Source organism: Perca fluviatilis, chromosome 19 (genome assembly GCF_010015445.1).
Source record: "Perca fluviatilis chromosome 19, GENO_Pfluv_1.0, whole genome shotgun sequence".
Taxonomy (NCBI): Eukaryota; Metazoa; Chordata; class Actinopteri; order Perciformes; family Percidae; genus Perca; species Perca fluviatilis.
The window spans coordinates 2,045,980-2,066,422 of NC_053130.1; the positions used below are offsets into that span (position 1 = coordinate 2,045,980).

General features: G+C 42.1%; 1 protein-coding gene and 3 non-coding genes across 9 annotated transcripts in view; 2 read left to right on the top strand and 2 right to left on the bottom strand.

Annotated features, from left to right (window-relative positions):
* LOC120547899 (PDZ and LIM domain protein 7-like) overlaps window positions 1-20,443 on the top strand; it is a 105,728-nt gene that overhangs the window by 39,836 nt on the left and 45,449 nt on the right. For all 6 annotated transcript variants that reach the window (XM_039783716.1, XM_039783717.1, XM_039783719.1 and 3 more), the window contains exon 4: window positions 15,131-15,282. In XM_039783716.1, coding sequence (XP_039639650.1) covers window positions 15,131-15,282 — 152 coding nt within the window. The remainder of the gene's footprint in view (window positions 1-15,130; window positions 15,283-20,443) is intronic.
* Window positions 449-522, bottom strand: trnat-agu. The gene has a single exon. It is a non-coding gene; the product is annotated as a tRNA-Thr (tRNA).
* On the top strand, window positions 6,948-7,022 carry trnat-agu. The gene has a single exon. It is a non-coding gene; the product is annotated as a tRNA-Thr (tRNA).
* On the bottom strand, window positions 8,353-8,426 carry trnat-cgu. The gene has a single exon. It is a non-coding gene; the product is annotated as a tRNA-Thr (tRNA).

Sequence of the window (20,443 nt, forward strand, 5' to 3'; positions counted from 1 at the left end):
TTAACTCGACTTGACAAGAAAAGATGCAAAGCCCTTCTTACAGGAAGAAAGATGATGCTTGTTTTGGGACTGTTGGGACAGAGTCTCTGTTTCAGGAGACGTTACGTTACGTTTCTTGCAGGAACTTCACTCCAAACGACTACAGAAAGACTCAAAACTACAACAGAGATGCAAACTATAGCTAACAAAAGACTCAAGGGACCACAAAGACACACAAAACAACTTCTTCTAAAGGTTCTTTGATTAGATAACTGAATGTTGGGGATCTCTTCAGTAAGAATAAGACTTCTCTTGTCTCTGTATGAACATTAGTTAGAGTTATATAAAGACATGTATAACGTGTTTCATCTGGAGTGGGTTTACATTTAGTATGAGGAGACATCTTCGTGATGCCAAGAGGAGATGAAACATGACAGACTATATTTTAGAGATATTCTCTGTAACAAAGAGGTGCTGCTGGGATTTGAACCCAGGATCTCCTGTTTACTAGACAGGCGCTTTAACCAACTAAGCCACAGCACCTCTGCTTCTTCTGTTTCTTCTTCTTCTACTTCTCCTTCCTCTCATCCCTCCATTGTGTCCTGTGCACTCCACTGGTTGAGCCATGTCCGGTTTAGCACTCAGCTAAACTTGAATAGTGATAAAAATGATGACTGGTGCAGCTCTCAGGGGGGTGAGAAGGGGAAGGAAGAGGTCATGGTTCAACGCTAAGGTTTTTATTCAGTTGTCCGGTCGGGCAAGTAAAAGAAAGTTATACTTGCCCAAAGTGACTTTTTATTGGCTCCTGTAAAAAATCTAAAGAAATCAAAGGAAAAACAAGTTATTGGGTGTTCAGTCAAGTTAGCGCTCCACCAATCAGATGGGTCATTTGAGTCCGACTGCCGGCAGTGCCCGCCCCGCAGATTATACATGTCAAATCAGCCAAAATGAAGGCCGAACAGACTCGAGTCACCGACCTCGCCAGACTGTCCCACGACCGATTTTGATGATGTTCACGTCGCGTAAGTACTTCACTTCATAACGTTCCCATGGCAACAGGGGAAAATGGCTGCTCTTGTGTGAAGTAAACAACATTTTTCAACTTTCTGCTGAGATATATTATGTGAATTTTTGTTTATGAAATCATGCAAGCACCGCATATTTTGCGCGGAAATCGGCAATTTATGCGGCGAAAGTGCAGCGTATAAATATAAATATGTGGACTTTGGCTGATTATGCATTGGATTATGCGATCGCATAATCACATTTTTCTGGAGGGACTGGTCAATAATGGCATATGAATTGGCGTGTCATACATTCGCCACTTCATGAGATCAGTCTGATTTCTTACGTAAAACTCTGCTGCAGGACATTGGAGCCTTCTGTTTGCTGATTTCTGGGTTCCTCATCTTCCAGATTATTTCATCACAACCGGATTAGAGCAAACAAATGTTTGCAGAGTTTGTCTCACTGAACTCGAACAATGTGAGGCCTGTCTGTCCCGGCTGCACAGTGGCCTACTTTCACACTGACCCACATACTTTTATACACTTCCTGTGTTCACACCACAGCCACAATATCTTACATAACATAACATATAACCAGATCTGCTGGATGGACAGTTTTCTGGACAAAAAGCGTTTGAGAAAGTAAAATTCTTACAGTGATGGAGTCTGCCTGCAACCTTCAAGGAGTCATGTGCAACTGTCCACAGTTAAAAAAAAATTGAATCTGGATTATATCCAACACACTGACTCTGCAACAGTAGAGGAAGAGCTGATAAGACGTGTACGTGTGTGTGTGTGTGTCTGTGTGTGTACGTGTGTGTGTGTGTGTGTGTGTCTGTGTGTGTACGTGTGTGTGTGTGTCTGTGTGTGTGTGTGTGTGTGTATGTGTGTGTGTGTGTGTGTCTGTGTGTGTGTCTGTGTGAGTGTGAGTCTGAGTGTGTGTCTGTGTGTCTGTATGTGTGTGTACATGTGTATGTGTCTGTGTATATGTGTGTGTGTGTGTGTGTGTGTGTGTGTGTCTGTGTGTCTGTATGTGTGTGTACATGTGTATGTGTCTGTGTATATGTGTGTGTGTATGTGTGTGTGTTATTTTTTTTTTTTTTTTTTTTTTTTTTTTTTTTTTTTTTTTTTTTTTTTTTTTTTTTTTTTTTTTTTTTTTTTTTATTTTTTTTTTTTTTTTTTATTTTTTTTTTTTTTTTTTTTTTTTTTTTTTTTTTTTTTTTTTTTTTTTTTATTTTTTTTTTTTTTTTTTATTTTTTTTTTAAATATTTTTTGTTTATTTTATTTTTTTATTTTTTTTTTTTTTTTTTTTTTAATTTTTGTGTGTGTGTGTTTTTTTTTGTGTGACCTTTCAGGAGGCTAAAAACAGCCTGCGGGCTGTCAGCAGCCACAGACGCTCCCTGCCACTCTGCAGGCCTCTGTCTGCTGCTGGACCAAATGTCAGCGCGCTGGACGAGCAACTCGTGGAGGCAAAAGCTCCGTGTTGTATGTGTAGTAGTCTATGTTCACTCGCATTTCTACTGCACAGATCCCCTGGAAAAGTGCAGTTTTCAGGGCTTATTTTTGGAGGTGCACACTCAAATATGGCTGTTTTGACTGGCTGTTTTGACTCCCTTTTAAGTCTCTTTGCAATCATTTTGCTTCTGTAGTTTGTCTGTCTTTGCCTGACGTATGGTTCTGCGTTGATTCTACCGTCCACGAATGTCTTTAACACCTGTGCATCCTCGCTCACAGCTCCTCCGGCGAGCCTCCCCTTTCCTCGAGATGTATTTTAGGAATTGAGACATCCTTTTAAGAGGGGAGCGCTGAGATCGATTTCCAGGTCACAGGCAGGAGGTACAGGATAGAGAGGAGCTAAACAGAGACTTAGATTCAACTTTATTGTCATTGGTGCAGAGTACAAAGACAACGGAAATGCAGTTTCGTCCAACCAGAAGTTGCCAAAATAAGCAGAAAAGTGCAATGTGATATACAAGTATAGACAAGAAATATAGTTACAGTGTAGACAGTTAGTATACAGTTGGTTTACAGATGGTGGTTTTGGTTAATATAAATTAAATATAAATGTGTGCAGTGTATTAACAGTTACCTTATAAAGAGCAGAATAAATATGGCTATGTAATATAGACAATGTATGAACAACATGTTCAGATATGTGCAATGTGGTAGCAGTGACATTATAATAGTGGTAGAATAATATAGATATATGCAGTGTATTAACGAAGAATATATAATAAGAAAGATTAAATATGCTCTGTGTATGCTTAACACATGCATGAGATAAAGGAAATAGAAACTAAAGCCTGGTTTGTGCTTCTGTATTAAATCGAACAGGTAGACAGGTAGAAATGAAACTACTCATCGCGTGACACAGACCACAACTGTGATTAGTCCGTTTAGCCGTGGCTTGGTAGCGCGTTGCATACTCCCCGACTCATTTCTAGGGTTGGTACGGTTTGGATTTTTAAGATTCCAGTGCCGAACGGTACTTTTAACCACTTAACGCTTAACTGTCGCTAATTTGCATCAAACCCCTTCCATTTCCGACTGCAGGCGCAGATGTATTGGTGTGTATTCCCCAAATGCCGGTTTGTTTACATTCGATACATACCTAGGAACCTTTTCGCTGGGTTTCACGTAGGACCGGTGGGGTGGGAACTACATCCAGTTCCCGGAAGAGCGAATTAACCCCTAACCCCTAACCCTAACCCTAAAATACTACTGTCAATGTTAGGGGAGTAGGAGAGTGTTTTCTTTCCTTGCTGTTGTCAAGATTCATTTATTTGTCAATTACTTTGTGACATGAATAAAATCTACATATCTGAGATGGGAAAAATGTGTTTTAATTAATTTTACCATTTTGTAAAGAATTTTACCATGAATGCCTGTTGTCGCTAATTTGCATCATACCTAAATTTATATCTATTCTATATGCTGTAGACAAATTAACAATCTCAACTTAATTTGCAGCATCAGCTTGGAGCCAGAAACACACAATACATTTTTTTATATAATTGTGAATAAATTCCAAAGCGTCATGAGGTTAAAATGCATTGTGATTCCTAAACCGATTCTTGTAAGTAATAGGTTTACTAGCGATCCCATGCAGTGAATGGTTAACATGTTTTTTTCACTCCGTTTTGGTGAGCCCAGAGGAGAAATATGGCATTTTAAAAGTAGCATACATTTCACGGTAGCTAGCTACGATGGAGACTACAGAGAAAGGGTGATATTTTTACGTCCGTTCAGAGCGACAGAGGGAAAATATTTCAGTCGACCTACCGGTTCGTGAGGGTTTCGATTACCCAACTCTACCTCATTTCCAGCTCCTACTTCTCTGTGAACAACATGAAATCAAGGTGAGGTTTAGCTTTTCCTGCTACTGCTTTCCGACCACTACGACTGAGCATATATATAGATGTTGGCACCACCTAGTCAACCCTACAATATTGCCAGGCTATATTTCGGACAGTGGTTCAGAAACCCTACAACCTAGGGGGAGAGACACTTTGTTACACCGTCTCCACCGCCAGAGTCGAGACTGCTCCGGCTAAAGTTCGCGCTCTCCACACACTTCCCTACGCGTATACACACATTAAGGGCTCTGCTATTCTCTTTAAAGAGATACGCTTAGATCGGCAGCAGACACACAAATATGAACCTTAGGTCACAGCGAATGCTCTGTGTAGAGCCCCGGCTGAAGCACTACGTGGTCCTTCGGGTCCCAGTGACCCGAAGGACCACACAAGGGATGATGTACTTTCCCTTGTTGAGAATTGCTCTCTAAACCCTCTGTTTCTTGTAAAGTAAGTAAGTAAAGTTTATTTCTAGAACACATTTAAACAGTTTAAGCTGACCAAAAATGCTGTACAAACAAGAACTAAGGTGCTGTATTAACCCTTGTTTAGAGAGCAATTCTCAACAAAGTAAAGGAGATATTCTAGGTTGTCCTTCGTGGTCACTGGGACCCGGGGACAACACAAGGGTTAAATCCTACTTAGCTCAAGCAGTTCTTCATGTAACAACATTGTGACTTCTCTTGTCGCTGTATGAACATTAATTACAGTTATATGAAGATACTTTTATTTCATCTGGAGGGTTTACATTTAGTATAAGGAGACATCTTCATGATGGCAAGAGGAGATGACACATGACGAGACTATATTTTGGAGATATTCTCTGTAACAAAGAGGCGCGCTTCGCTGGGATTTGAACCCAGGATCTCCCTGTTTACTAGACAGGCTTTAACCAACTAAGCCACAGCACCTCCTCATTCAAGTTGCAGAAGCCTGTAACAACATGTTTCCATCTAATTGTCAAGCAAATCTTAAGCAAACTTATAAAATGTCGCAAAAAGAAAACTGCTAAATAGAAGACTTTCCAAATAAACTAGACTATGCAAAGTGTAGAAAGAGACGTCTGTAACTCGTTAGCCTGGCTCCGCTTCTCCCAATGCATTCTTACGGGTCAATTTTCATTTCCCTTCAGTACTCTGTGTGGGTTTGTGGTATATTCTGGTTTTCTCCGCCAAATATTTGGCGGTCCAATCAGCGGAGCAGAGGGAGTGGCTGAGAACGATGACGCTGATGTCGTGACGCGCTAGTTTGAGTTTGGTAGTTCTTGTAATGGCGCTTGAGAAAGATGCGGGCTTGCCATTCGGTCCGTTGTGGCAACGCTGCGTATATCCAGAAGTTACCCATGATCTCTTGCGACCACCCCCACTTGTAAGCAATGTGTGTCATTTCGCACGCAGATAATGTAAGGGTCACTAGGGCTTCTGTAAGAGGTGCCTGTTACACTCAATTTAGGGAGACTAAATTTGGGCCAATCAGCTTTTCATTTACTGTAGTAGAAAAGTGGAACTTAATTCCACTTCACATTAGAAATTGTGCAAGTCTCAGCAGTTTTAAAATGTCCTTAAAGACTTGGCTGAAGGCAAATCAACTATGTGATCATTGACCTTTTATAACATGGAATGTATATTTGTATTTTGGTTTATGTATGAGTAATGCTTGTCACATGTTGTTGTTGAGTTTTTATCTGTTTTGATAGCATTGTCTGTATTGTCTATATTGTCTTTTTATCTCCCTTGCCCAGGGACCACAGCTTTAAATTAGCTGTATAGGTAACTCTGGTACAGGGCCTGAACTGTGCATTGTCCCTGACAAATAAACCCAATAAAAAAAAAATAAAAAGCCAGAGCAAGCACCAATCGTTCCTGAGTTGTGTTGGTGTCGTGATATGGGCCTCCTCCTTCCACGGGGTTCGGAAACAGTTTGATTTTCCAGCTTGCTCTGTTAGTGGTGAGTTGGCTAAGGCTAACGCTAGCGATGCTAATGCTAAATATAAGCCCATAGTTGTCGGTCTCCCCTCTTGTTGCACATGACATACGTCACGACCAAACGTTAGCGATTGGTTCTGGTAGATCCAGAGTGGCTCTGGGCAGACCCAATAGTTTTAAACTTCAACAGAGGACCCGCCTCTGGAAGTTAACACTTGTCAATGGAGAGGCCGACTCTCTGGACACATGAAATGGACCAGAGTCTGGTAGGACCAGGCTAGTGTACCAGAGTCTGGTAGGACCAGGCTAGTGTACCAGAGGCTGGTAGGGACCAGGCTAGTGTACCAGAGGCTGGTAGGGACCAGGCTAGTGTACCAAAGGCTGGTGTAGGGACCAGGCTAGTGGACCAGAGTCTGGTAGGCACCAGGCTAGTGTACCAGGAGTCTAGTAGGACCAGGCTAGTGTACCAGAGTCTGGTAGACCAGGCTAGTGTACCAGAGGCTGGTAGGACCAGGCTAATGGACCAGAGTCTGGTAGGACCAGGCTAGTGTACCAGAGTCTAGTAGGACCAGGCTAATGTACCAGAGTCTGGTAGACCAGGCTAATGTACCAGAGTCTGGTAGAATTAGACCAGGCTGGTAATCGGTCACAACTCCCCGCGAAACGTCTCGCTTGAGGGAGGTGCGTGTGGCTTAGTTGGTTAAAGCGCCTGTCTAGTAAACAGGAGATCCTGGGTTCAAATCCCAGCAGCGCTTTGTTCTTACTCGTTCTCTACATGAAGAACAGGCTGAGTTAGATCCTGGGTTCTCCTGAAGTCTCAATGGGTCTGGCTGCTCGAGAATTTCAACAATTACAATCTAGTATTTTACGGCTAGTTCAACCAAATGTGTTTCTGAAAACATTTTAAGCGGAGAAATAGGCGTCTGCAGTTGCTGAATCTGTCTTCATTTCAGATCGACTAAAGGTCAGTTTGGAAAGATTTTCGTCTTCACTTCTACTGGATAGTCGTATTCAGCCAGCTTTTGGACGCCGCAGCATTTTTTCAAATGGAGCACTGCCTTCCCAGGATGCTTTAGCGTGCATGTTGAATTTGCTTGACATCACCCATTGTAAATATAGCGGAGCACGCAGCACAACAGAAATGTAGCACATGACAAATGGATCTGTACCCCTCAGGATCTTCCTGTTTAAAGACAGGCTTTTAACCAACTAATCCCCTAGCACCTCTTCCTTCCCCTTCTCACCCCTGAGAGCTGCACTCAGTCATCATTTTATCACTATTCAAGCTAGCGGAAGTACTTAAACCGGACCGGCTCAACTCAAGTGGAGTGCACCGGAAATAATGGAGGGATGAGAGGAAGGAGAAGTAGAAGAAGAAGAAACAGAGGCAGCAGAGGTGCTGTGGCTTAGTTGGTTAAAGCGCCTGTCTAGGTAAACAGGAGATCCTGGGTTCAAATCCCAGCAGCACCTCTTTGTTACAGAGAATATCTCTAAAATATAGTCTGTCATGTTTCATCTCCTCTTGGCATCACGTAAGATGTCTCCTCATACTAAATGTAAACCCACTCTAGATGAAAACACGCTATACATGTCTTTATATAACTCTTAACTAATGTTCATACAGAGACAAGAGAAGTCTTATTCTTACTGAAGAGATCCCCAACATTCAGTTATCTAATCAAAGAACCTTTAGAAGAAGTTGTTTTGTGTGTTCTTTGTGGTCCCTTGAGTCTTTTGTTAGCTATAGTTTGGCGCCTCTGTTGTAGTTTTGAGTCTTTCTGTAGTCGCTTGGGAGTGAAGTTCCTGCAAGAACGTAACGTAACGTCTCCTTGGAAACAGAGACTCTTGTCCCAACAGTCCCAAAACAAGCATCATCTTTCTTCCTGTAAGAAGGGCCTTTGCATCTTTTGTCAAGTTGAGTTAAAATGTATTTCTACAGCACGTTTAAAACAACCCGAGCTGACCAAACACAGGTCTGTAGTCATATAGTGACACCAGTTGTTGTTGAACCAATCAGCTTCAGACAGTTTGTCATGAAGCATCACACATATCCCAGGTGATTAATTAGGTTTCCATTGTTCACCAAGGCACGGCTGGGATTCGAACCCAGGATCTCCTGTTTACGAGACAGGCACTTTAACCAACTAAGCCACAGCACCTCTTGTGTGTGGTAGGCTAAGTGGGCAGAAGAGAGATAGCCTAGAGAAAGAGGAAGCATGCGTGTTGTAGATCATGCAACCGGAGCAGAGTTGGTGGTTATTCATGTTATAGCGTGGGCCCTGGAGGTAACCAGTCTCTCCTGGATTTCAGCTCACGGTCGGAAACGAAGCGATCAGGAAAGGTTAACCCACTGAACATGTTAACAGCTGATTAATGTGCGCTTGTTGCCCCGTGTGCGCTGATGCCTCATCTGTTGACATTTCCGAATGCCTTCCTACAGTTGCTTAATAAAAGCTTTCCACACAAAAACGTAGCCTACATGTGTCATTAGTATGAGGAAAAACAAATGAGATTTTAACCGTTGTCGGCTCGATCCGGACTCTACAAGAAACCTTTAGACAGCGCGTAAAACGACTCAGAGAATGAGCTGTGGCTTAGTTGGTTAAACAGCCAGACTAGTAAATAGGAGGTTGTGGGTCTCAAATCCCAGTAGAGTTTCTAGAAAAACTGTCCTAATGGTGACGCTCTCTCACCTAAATAAACCCAAATATAACTGCAGCACGGTGAGAAGTTGAAGGCTCTCTGTGTAAGTTTTGATAATGGTTACCAACTTGCATGGGTGTGAGAGAGGTGTGCATGTGCGCTTTCTTCAGTTATTTCTGCAAATATCTCGTCTCCCAACAGTCAAACAGACACAGTTGAATGTAATGTAACGATACGCCCAACTCACGGGTAAGTTTATCTAAGATTTTAAGTTGACGCATACGATTGTTTTAACAGAACGAGCTGCAGACAAAGGAGTGAAAATATTCCCTTTATTTCCATAATTTGTGCTTAACAACAGATGGGTCCTCCTATCAAAAGTGACACTTAAATGGTTGTTTCTTTACTGGCCATCGGGCCACCGGGCCATTGCTTATGTCCAACCCAGGTATAATGTATGTGTCTCTACCTGGAGCTTATACAGCTGTATACTACTATCCCTGTATGGATGTGATATGATTTCTATCTTTGTTGTTGGTCTGGCTCAGGTTAAACTCTTTGGGAAACATGAACAAACAGAAACATAAATGCCCCAGAACTTTCTTTTATTCTCCAGTCTGACAGTCAGTTATAACAGAAAAAGAACCTAAATAAACTACTTTTAACGTGAGATTTCTCTTTAGGGCTTTATTACATGGTATCGGATCGGTGCATAAACCGATACTGGTATCGGTATCGAAAATCTCTAATTAATAATTATTTTTTATTTTATTTTTAATTAATAAATGGTTGTTTCTTTACTGGCCCTGCGCCATCGGCCCATCGCTACCTTGCTTATGTCCAACCCAGGTATAACGCATGTGTCTCTACCTGAGCTTCATGTGTCCACCTCCATCGCTCGTGGTGCTGGATATATATTTTGATGAAGTCAAGAGGTGCTGTGGCTTAGTTGGTTAAAGCGCTGTCTTGTAAACAGGAGATCCTGGGTTCAAATCCCAGCAGCCTCTTAATACACACAAAATATCTCTTAAATCTGTAATCCTAACATGTAAAATTGTCCGTCCATCCATCATGAGGATGCCTCCTGACGCTACGGACACACTGGTCTGTGTAAGCAGCTGGGCAATGCATTCTGGGAGAGTCACAGCAATGTTTGAAAGAGGAGGTGCTGCTCCTCATTTGCATACAGTAGAATCCAGGCTACTTTATGCAAATCAAGGGCGTCCAGTTTTTACTTAAACAGGGACAGTGCACAGTTCAACCTTAACCTTGTATAAGAGCAATGAATGATGCATTGCGCCCATAGGTGTAGATTTCGGGAGGGGATGCGTGGGATATGTCGCCCCAAATATTTAGAAGAGGTAGATTTGTCGTCCTCAAAGAAATACGAAAGACAACCCACCCAGAATGAAACATAAAAAATAGAAAATCTAAAAAAGGTGACATAAAAACAGGAGGAGGAGACCACTACTACGTGTTAAAATCCATTCTAAACAAATAGGTTTTGAGTTTGGACCTAAAAAGAGCTCCAGCTGTAATAGTGCGAATATCAGGGGGTAACTTGTTCCAGAGTCTCGGGGCAGATCACCACCCTGTTTACACCTAGACCTTGGGACTTCTAAAACCAGTTGATTTGAAGATCGCAATGAACGGCTGTGCTCACGCAGGGTTAAAATCTCTGACAAATACTCCGGGGCCAGGCCATTTAAGGCCTTGAAAAACAAACAATAAAATCTTAAAAGGTCCCATGGCATGAAAATGTCACTTTATGAGGTTTTTTAACATTACTATGAGTTCCCCCAGCCTGCCTGTGGCCCCCCAGTGGCTAGAAATGGTGATAGGTGTAAACCGAGCCCTGGGTATCCTGCTCTGCCTTTGAGAAAATGAAAGCTCAGATGGACCAATCAGGAATCTTCTCCTTATGAGGTCATAAGGGGAAAGGTTACCTCCCCTTTCTCTGCTTTGCCCGCCCAGAGAATTTGGCCTATATAAAAGAGACTTCAGATACAGTATTAGGGGACCACTAAGGTCTATATAAAAGAGACTTCAGATACAGTATTAGGGGACCACTAAGGTCTATATAAAAGAGACTTCAGATACAGTATTAGGGGACCACTAAGGTCTATATAAAAGATACTTCAGATACAGTATTAGGGGACCACTAAGGTCTATATAAAAGATACTTCAGATACAGTATTAGGGGACCACTAAGGTCTATATAAAAGAGACTTCAGATACAGTATTAGGGGACCACTATGGCCTATATAAAAGCATCCAAAGAGCACCACATCATGGGACCTTTAAAATCGATTCTAAAATGCGCAGGGAGCCAATTTAGGGTGTAGAGAACGGGAGTGATGTGTGCAGGTCTAGATGTATTTGTTAAAAAGCGAGCAGCAGCATTTTGCACAATGCAATATGTGCTAGACATGTACAACGGTGCAACAAGGACACGTACAATGATATATTAAAAATATATATATATAAAAGATAGCTGACAGCCTGGGGAGGCAGGTAGAGGCCAAAGGTCACTCAGCTTTCAGGGTTTTATAGCAGTGACGAGAAAGTCAGAGAAAGCAGGGAGGAGCGAGGGGGATTTTTCGGGATTTTTGGGGAGTAATCAGAGTGAGTGGATGTGAGTCAGCGGGGTTAGCGGTGCATGGACAGCTGTCCGGGGTTTAACACTCAGGCATGAACACCTTGTGTTGAGGCGTCACACAGGCCTCGAGGCTACAAAACCGGCTCTGTGAGGGAAAAGTTACAAGTCTACACTTTTAAATGTTTCCACATCTAAAGACACACTCTTCATCTGATGGATGAAACTCTTCACTTGCTTTTAAGAGATTCAGGGTTTTAAAAACTCACAGATGAAGCGCACTATGTTTATTCTCACGTTATTATTGTTAACCCAAGCTGAGAACTATTTATAGCCACGCTACAGCAGCATGTCAGCTAATCTGTCTGAGCACCACTTTGGTCCGGACTGAAATATCTCAGCAGCTATTAGACGGATTGCGATGAAATCCTGTACAGACATTCGTAAGATAAAGATGAGATAAAGCTATCAGTCCCGAGAGAAAGTGCTGAGCAGAAGTTGCAATACAGATAGAGAAGAGACGAGTGCAAAAACCTATGACACAACAGATGCAATTTCATCTCTAATTTGTCACTGAAGATATAAAGACAAGCGGCAGCAGCAGCAGAAACCAGTTCACGAACTCCTCCCAGCAGCACCCAGCTGACGTCTGATACCCATCAGACAGCGACAGCGGCCCTCTCAACCTCACATTCTTTCATTTTTAAACACATTTTTGGATGCTTTCAGTTTAAAGATTTATACAGGATTTGGCGGCATTTTTAAATGTAACAAGTCTATGAATGTTTGGTTGCTTTCACACCTGGAGCAGTTCGGTCTATTTTAGTCTCGGCTTTACCAGACCTTCCCCGCACAGCTTGTGGAGGAAGGCGTCTAGCTAGACCTCACAGCATTACTGGATGGGGGAGAAACGTGTTCTGGTTTATCGGCATTTCTTTAAACCAATCAAAATCGTCTTGAGGCGGGTCTAAGTCGTGGAGGGAGCGTACGTGTGCCTCTGCTAAATAGTCTCAGGAAGGAACTGGTTTTGGTGGAACATGTGCACGTGAAGTAGTTTTAGTCGAAAGCAACAGAAAACTCTGATTGGACAGATAGTCTAGGTAGTGTGTGTGTGTGTGTGTGGCCGTTTTGTGTCTGTGTGTGTGTATGTGTCGTACGCGTTGCGCGTGTGTGTGTCTGTGTATGTGTCTGTGTGTGCTTGTATGTGCTGTGTGCGCTGTGGGGTAGTAGCGTGTACGTGCATGTGTCTGTGTGCGCGTGTGTACGCGCGTGTATGGGTAGGCGTGTGCATACGCGTTGCGTATGTAGCGTAGCGTAGCATGTATGTGCGTATGCGTGTGGTGTCTCTGTGCGCGTGTGTGCGGTGTGTGTGTCTGTGTGTGTGCGGTGTGTGTGTGTATGTGCTACGCGGCGCTGCGGTGTCTGTTGCGGTGTGCGCAGGTGTCTGTGTGTGTGTGTGTGTGTTATAATGACAAAGACACAATGCTGATATGATATCAACTCTTTCCAGTTTTATGTTTCAATTCTTACAGTAAGACTCTAGGTTTTCTTCTTTAAACAAATTTCCAATGTTTCAGTTCAGATTTTAAACAGTAGTCGGGGCATTTTTAAATCTACTAATTCTCTGAAATTTAGTTTAGTTTGATCTGGGCGCAGGCTTGTTGACCCTTTTTGTTGTGTAACTGTGTGAATGAGGGTCAAAACTCCACTCCTGAGGGGGGATTTTCAGATTAAGGGTACTTTAGTTTGCAGACACAGTAACCATTGACGTATTGATTAATTCTGTTCCCATTTGACTGATTGTTTTCAAGTGAAACGGTGAAGCTTTTCCACGCAGCTTCTCGTGATTAAACGATTGAAAGATGCAGATTGACGTGTGCGCTGAGCTGTGCTGTGACCTCAACATTCACGATATAAATAAACAAAAAGAGAACAGGGGGACCACAGTATTAGGGGACTACCAAGGTCTATATAAAAAGAGACTTCAGATACAGTATAAGAGGGACCACTAAGGCCTCTATAAAAAGAGACTTCAGATACAGTATTAGGGGACCACTCAAGGCCTATATAAAAGAAGACTTCAGATACAGTATTAGGGGACCACTAAGGTCTATATAAAAGAGACTTCAGATACAGTATTAGGGGGACCACTAAGGTCTATATAAAAAGAGACTTCAGATACAGTATTAGGGGACCACTAAGGCCTATATAAAAGAGACTTCAGATACAGTATTAGGGGGACCACTAAGGCCTATATAAAAGAGACTTCAGATACAGTATAAGGGGACCACTAAGGTCTATATAAAAGAGACTTCAGATACAGTATTAGGGGACCACTAAGGTCTATATAAAGAGACTTCAGATACAGTATTAGGGGGACCACTAAGGCCTATATAAAAGAGACTTCAGATACAGTATTAGGGGGACCACTAAGGCCTATATAAAAAGAGACTTCAGATACAGTATAGGGGGACCACTAAGGTCTATATAAAAGAGGACTTCAGGATACAGAACAGTATTAGGGGACCACTAAGCGGTCTATATAGAAGGAGACTTCCGATACAGTATTAGGGACCACTAAGGTCTATATAAAGAGACTTCAGATACAGTATTAGGGGATCACTAAGGTCTCATATAAAAGAGACTTCTGATACAGTATTAGGGGACCACTAAGGTCTATATAAAAGAGACTTCAGATACAGTATTAGGGGACCACTAAGGTCTATATAAAAAGAGACTTCAGATACAGTATTAGGGTACCACTAAGGCCTATATAAAAGAGACTTCAGATACAGTATTAGGGGACCACTAAGGTCTATATAAAAGAGACTTCAGATACAGTATTAGGGGACCACTAAGGCCTATATAAAAAGAGACTTCAGATACAGTATAAGGGGACCACTTAAGGTCTATATAAAAGAGACTTCAGATACAGTATTAGGGTACCACTAAGGCCATATATAAAAGAGACTTCAGATACAGTATTAGGGGGACCACTAAGGTCTATATAAAAAGAGACTTCAGATACAGTATTAGGGGACCACTAAGGCCTATATTAAAGAGACTTCAGATACAGTATTAGGGGACCACTAAGGTCTATATAAAAGAGACTTCAGATACAGTATTAGGGGACCACTAAGGCCTATATAAAGAGACTTCAGATACAGTATTAGGGGACCACTAAGGCCTATATAAAAAGAGACTTCAGATACAGTATAAGAGGGGACCACTAAGGTCTATATAAAAGAGACTTCAGATACAGTATTAGGAGAACCACTAAGGTCTATAAAAAAAGAGACTTCCAGATACAGTATTAGGGGATCACTAAGGTCTATATAAAAGAGACTTCAGATACAGTATTAGGGGACCACTAAGGTCTATATAAAAAAAGACTTCAGATACAGTATTAGGGGACCACCAAGGTCTATATAAAAGAGACTTCAGATACAGTATTAGGGGACCACTAAGGTCTATATAAAAGAGACTTCAGATACAGTATTAGGGGACCACTAAGGTGTAATATAAAAGCATCCAAAGAGCACCATATCATGGGACCTTTTAAAGATTCTTAGCGCAAAACATAAGATCTTAAAGTCTTTGTTTTCTTTGTGTGTTTTTGGACAGATTACTCCGGGCAGCAAGGCGGCGCAGGGTAACCTGGTCCAGGGTGATGTCATCGTCGCCATCGATGGCGTTGGCACCGACGGGATGACTCACCTGGAGGCCCAGAACAAAATCAAGATGGCCAACTACAACCTGGCGCTCACTATGACCAAGTAAGGACGGAAACTAATCACTCAACTACAGTTTTTTAGGGGCGACCTCTAGCTCAGGGTGTGGACCACTATTTGTAATCAAGAGTTTTCGCGGACCACCTCATAATACACATAATAAAATATGTTTACACACAGTCCTACCTGATTTAATCCACACCTCTTAATAGGCCTACTAGCACTAAAACTATAACTGGTCATCGCATCAGTACAACAGGCTTGTTGAAAGAAAGGTTACTGTACACAATATTTAATTTATTTACTCAAGCTCCCGAGGAGATAATCAGGTTATTTTGAACAACTTATTTCCATAGCAGTCTTAAAGTATTAAAATCTATACAGTAATAAGAACACTTGGATATAGTCAAAATTTCAAAACCTTTGGCGATTTTAGGTGATTATTAATCTTCAAATTTTACAAATCACAAGTTACATATTCTTAATTTTTATGGGAATTTCCTGGTAAAATGAAGGTTAAAAAAAAAACATTATTTTACATTTTATTTTGCTTTTCCATGGACCACCTGCAGTACCCTCACGGACCACTAGTGGTCCGCGGACCACAGTTTGGGAATGACTGCTCTAGCTCACCCAGTAGAGAGTGCACCCCATGTAGGCTGAGTCCTTGGCAGCAGCCCGGGTTCAAATCCAACCTGCTGCATGCAGTGTTGCCACAGTTACTTTGAAAAAGTAACTTAGTTACTTTACAGATTACTTGATTTTAAAAGTAACAAAGTTAAACTACAAGTTACTTTATTAGTTACATTCAGCAGCTGCCGACAACCCCCCCACAGCCTCAACATAACCATGACAACCGGTTTACTGTGAGGCCGCTCAGCGTGGCCAGTAGTAGGATCTGGTTTATTATGGCACGAAAGAGAGCCAGTCAACCGTGTCTAAAGGCAGCATTTCCTCTCCAACATACTGCCAGACCTTCTTCAACTCTCCCCCACTTACTGGTTTTGCACCGAAGTCCAGCTTTGGTTGTTTGGGTGGTGGGGGGCCTCCTTCTCTCTGCTTCGCACCACCTACTGGGATTTGCTCTGTAGGTTTGACTGCAGTTCTGCGACTCCAAATGTTTCTTCAAATCTGACGAAGTGTTTTCGTAGCTAGATATCACTTTGTCACCACCAGCACAGAGTGGACAACAGACCTTAATACTGCCGTCTTCAGCTGACACAAACTCTAAATAGTGACTGGATTTCCATCTCTCTCCTCCCTGACTTGAACCCTTTTTTGACCTGTCCTCATGATGAAAACGTGACCTGTCCTCATGATGAAAACGTGACTTGTCCTCATGATGAAAACGTGACCTGTCCTCATGATGAAAACGTGACTTGTCCTCATGATGAAAACGTGACTTGTCCTCATGATGAAAACGTGACCTGTCCTCATGCTGAAAACGTGACCTGTCCTCATGATGAAAAACGTGACTTGTCCTCATGATGAAAACGTGACCTGTCCCTCATGATGAAAACGTGACCTGTCCTCATGATGAAAACGTGACTTGTCCTCATGATGAAAACGTGGACTTGTCCTCATGATGAAAACGGACTTGTCCTCATGCTGAAAAACGGACTTGTCCTCATGATGAAAACGTGACTTGTCCTCGTGATGAAAACGTGACCTGTCCCTCACGATGAAAAAACACTTTGTCCTCATGATGAAAACGTGACTTGTCCTCAGGATGAAAACGTGACTTGTCCTCATGATGAAAAACGTGACCTGTCCTCATGATGAAAACATGACCTGTCCTCATGATGAAAACATGACTTGTCCTCATGCTGAAAAACGTAACTTGTCCTCATGCTGAAAACGTGGACTTGTCCTCAGCGATGAAAACGTGACTTGTCCTCATGATGAAAAATTGACTTGTCCTCGCTGATGAAACGTGACTTGTCCTCATCGATGAAAAACGTGACCTGTCCCTGGCGTTGAAAACGTGACTTGTCCTCATGCTGAAAACGTGACCTGTCCTCATGATGAAAACGTGACTTGTCCCTCATGATGAAAACGTGACTTGTCCTCATGCTGAAAATATGACCTGTCCTCATGCTGAAAACGTGACTTGTCCTCATGCTGAAAACATGACTTGTCCTCATGATGAAAACGTGACCTGTCCTCATGATGAAAAACGTGACTTGTCCTCCATGCTGAAAACATGACTTGTCCTCGTGATGAAAACGTGACTTGTCCTCCATGATGAAAACGTGGACTTGTCCTCATGCTGAAACGCGTGACTTGTCCTCATGCTGAAAACGTGTGACTTGTCCTCATGATGAAACACGTGACTTGTCCTCATGATGAAAACGTGACTTGTCCTCATGCTGGAAACGTGACTTGTCCCTCATGATGAAAACGCGACTTGTCCTCATGCTGAAAACATGACCTGTCCTCGCGATGAAAACATGACTTGTCCTCATGATGAAAACGCGGACTTGTCCTCATGATGAAAACGTGACCTGTCCTCATGATGAAAACGTGACCTGTCCTCATGCTGAAAACGTGACTTGTCCTCATGCTGAAAACGTGACTTGTCCTCATGATGAAAACATGACTTGTCCTCATGATGAAAACATGACCTGTCCTCATGATGAAAACGTGACCTGTCCTCATGCTGAAAACCTGACTTGTCCTCATGATGAAAACGTGACTTGTGTGACGCAAGAAGAAAGCAAAAATATATATTTTTACTAAGGAAAATGACAAAAACAGTAACGCACAGTGACTTGGATAAGTAACTTTAATCTGATTACTGGTTTTGGAAATAGTAACGCGTTAGATTACTCGTTACTGAAAAAAGTTTTAGAGATCAGATTAGAGTGATTAGGCATCACTGCTGCATGTCCTCCCCTCTCTTTCCTGTCCATCCACTGTCACTATCAAATAAAGGGAAAAGCCCCAAAGAATTATCTTTAAACTACAGTTTTCTTATCGTACGTATCGACTATACACTGATGTTCCTTTACTGTATTTTATCAAAACGTTTATTGTTCATTAACCGGCCGCGCGTTGTCCTCGGGGTCAAATTTGACCCATTTTCAAAAAGTTTCTATATCACAAATTTGGGTTTTCTTTCAACCAAATTTTCAAAAGAAATTACTTGGATGGTTCCGTACAGCGCGCTTCACAAGTAAAATAAATGATCAGTTCACTACTTTCTTTGAATTTGGGTGTTTTATAAAATTTTATAGAATTTTTAAAAAAAAATATGTCGGAAAAGACACCCAAATTCTGCACCCCCGATTATACATTTCAAATCGGCCCAGATAAAGGCAGACGGCCCGGGACACACCGAACAGACTCGACTTCTATCGTCACACAACACCCCCCTCAGGGTGGGGGCCCCTGTGTTATGTCTCGTCCTCATTTGCTCTAACGCGAAGCGCTACATTCTGCTCCTATTTCATTTGTTATTATTACTCAGTGTACTTTGCTCGAGGCCACTGTGACCCTAACTATCTTCTAGTGATGGCTTAAAGGAACACGCCGACTTATTGGGACTTTATCTTATTCACCGTAACCCCCAGAGTTAGACGAGTCCATACATACCCTTCTCATCTCAGTGCGTGCTGTAACGCTGTCTGACGTCCTCCAGCGTTAGCTTAGCCTAGCACAGATCCTGCAGGTAACTGGTTCCAACTAGCCTACTGCTCCCAATTGTGACAAAAGTGACAAAATAACTCCAACATGTTCCTGTTTCCATGTTGTGATTGGTAGAGTCAACGTAACATGAGACACAGCCATCTTCTAACCGTAAACAAACCGGGAACTATATTCTCAGACAGGCTTGCTGCGAGCGTATCACTCCGCCCAAGTACTATATTCTTCCGCCTGAGAATATAGTTCCCGGTTTGTTTACAGTTAGAAGATGGCTGTGTTTCATGTTACGTTGTGTTTTTTGTACACGCTGTGACTCTACAAATCACAACATGTAAATAGGAACATGTTGGAGTTATTTTGTCACTTATTGGGAGCAGTAGGATTACTGGAACCATTCACCTGCCTGTTCTGTGATGGGCTAAGCTACCGGTGGAGCCGTCAGACAGCCTTACAGCACGCACCGAGATGAGAAGGGTATGTATGGACTCGTCTAACTCTGGGGGTTACTGTGAATAAGATAAAGTCCCAATAAGTCGGCGTGTTCCTTTAAGCTAAATAAGCAGACACCAAAACACACACTTTGGTCTCTTATGGAAACCTTTTACATTCTTATCAGTCCTTCCAGAAAAAGAGTTTTTTTTGTGATTGTTGCGGGCAAAAATCCTTGATTATGCGGCACGTTTTCTTAAAAAATGTGATGGAATATGCTATATAATATTTATGCAATTTTATGCGATGAAATTGCGAGAATTTGCAAAAACTGCTGTTTGATGAAAAAGAGAAAAAGAAGTGATTCCCCCCCACACCCAACACCCTGCTTTTCGATGATGTTCACGTCGCGTAATTACGTCACTTCATAACGTTCCCATGGCAACAGGGGACTGGCTGCTCTTGTGTGAAGTGGTTCGCTCAGCCAGCAGAATTATTGGCTGCACTTTACCGCTCCTGGAGGTCACATATAAAGCTAGACTTTTGACTCGAGCTTTGCAACTGGCTAACGATGCCTCAGGCCATCCAGCAGGGGCTTTCTTTCAGATGCTTCCCTCCGGGAGAAGGTATCGTTCTGCCAAATGTTCTACTGATCGCCATTTTAAACAGTTTCTTTCCACAAGCTGTGATTGCTTTGAACAAAGCACCTTAAACTAGGCACTTTAAAATTTATGTATGGATTTTATTGTAAAGCATTTTAATCAGAATCAGAATCAGAAAAGCTTTATTGCCAAGTATGTTTACACACACAAGGGATGTGTCTTGGTATCGTAGGTGCAAGTCACATTAAAGCAACATGCACAAACATATTTAGCATCTTAATATTGAGGTTTCATGTGGCTTTGTTTTGTCTGTTTTTATGTTGTGTCCTCTTATGTGTTGACTTTGCACTTTGAGCTACTTGCACATTTTTTCCAATGTGGGTTACACTGCAAATGGCTAATTTGCCAGCTAATTCCGAATCTGAATCTAAACGCAAAATTCTTCAACTTTCTGCTAAGATATATTATGTGACTTTTTTGCAACGAAAATGCGGGGATTATGACATCATGCAAGGGCAATGATTTCACTG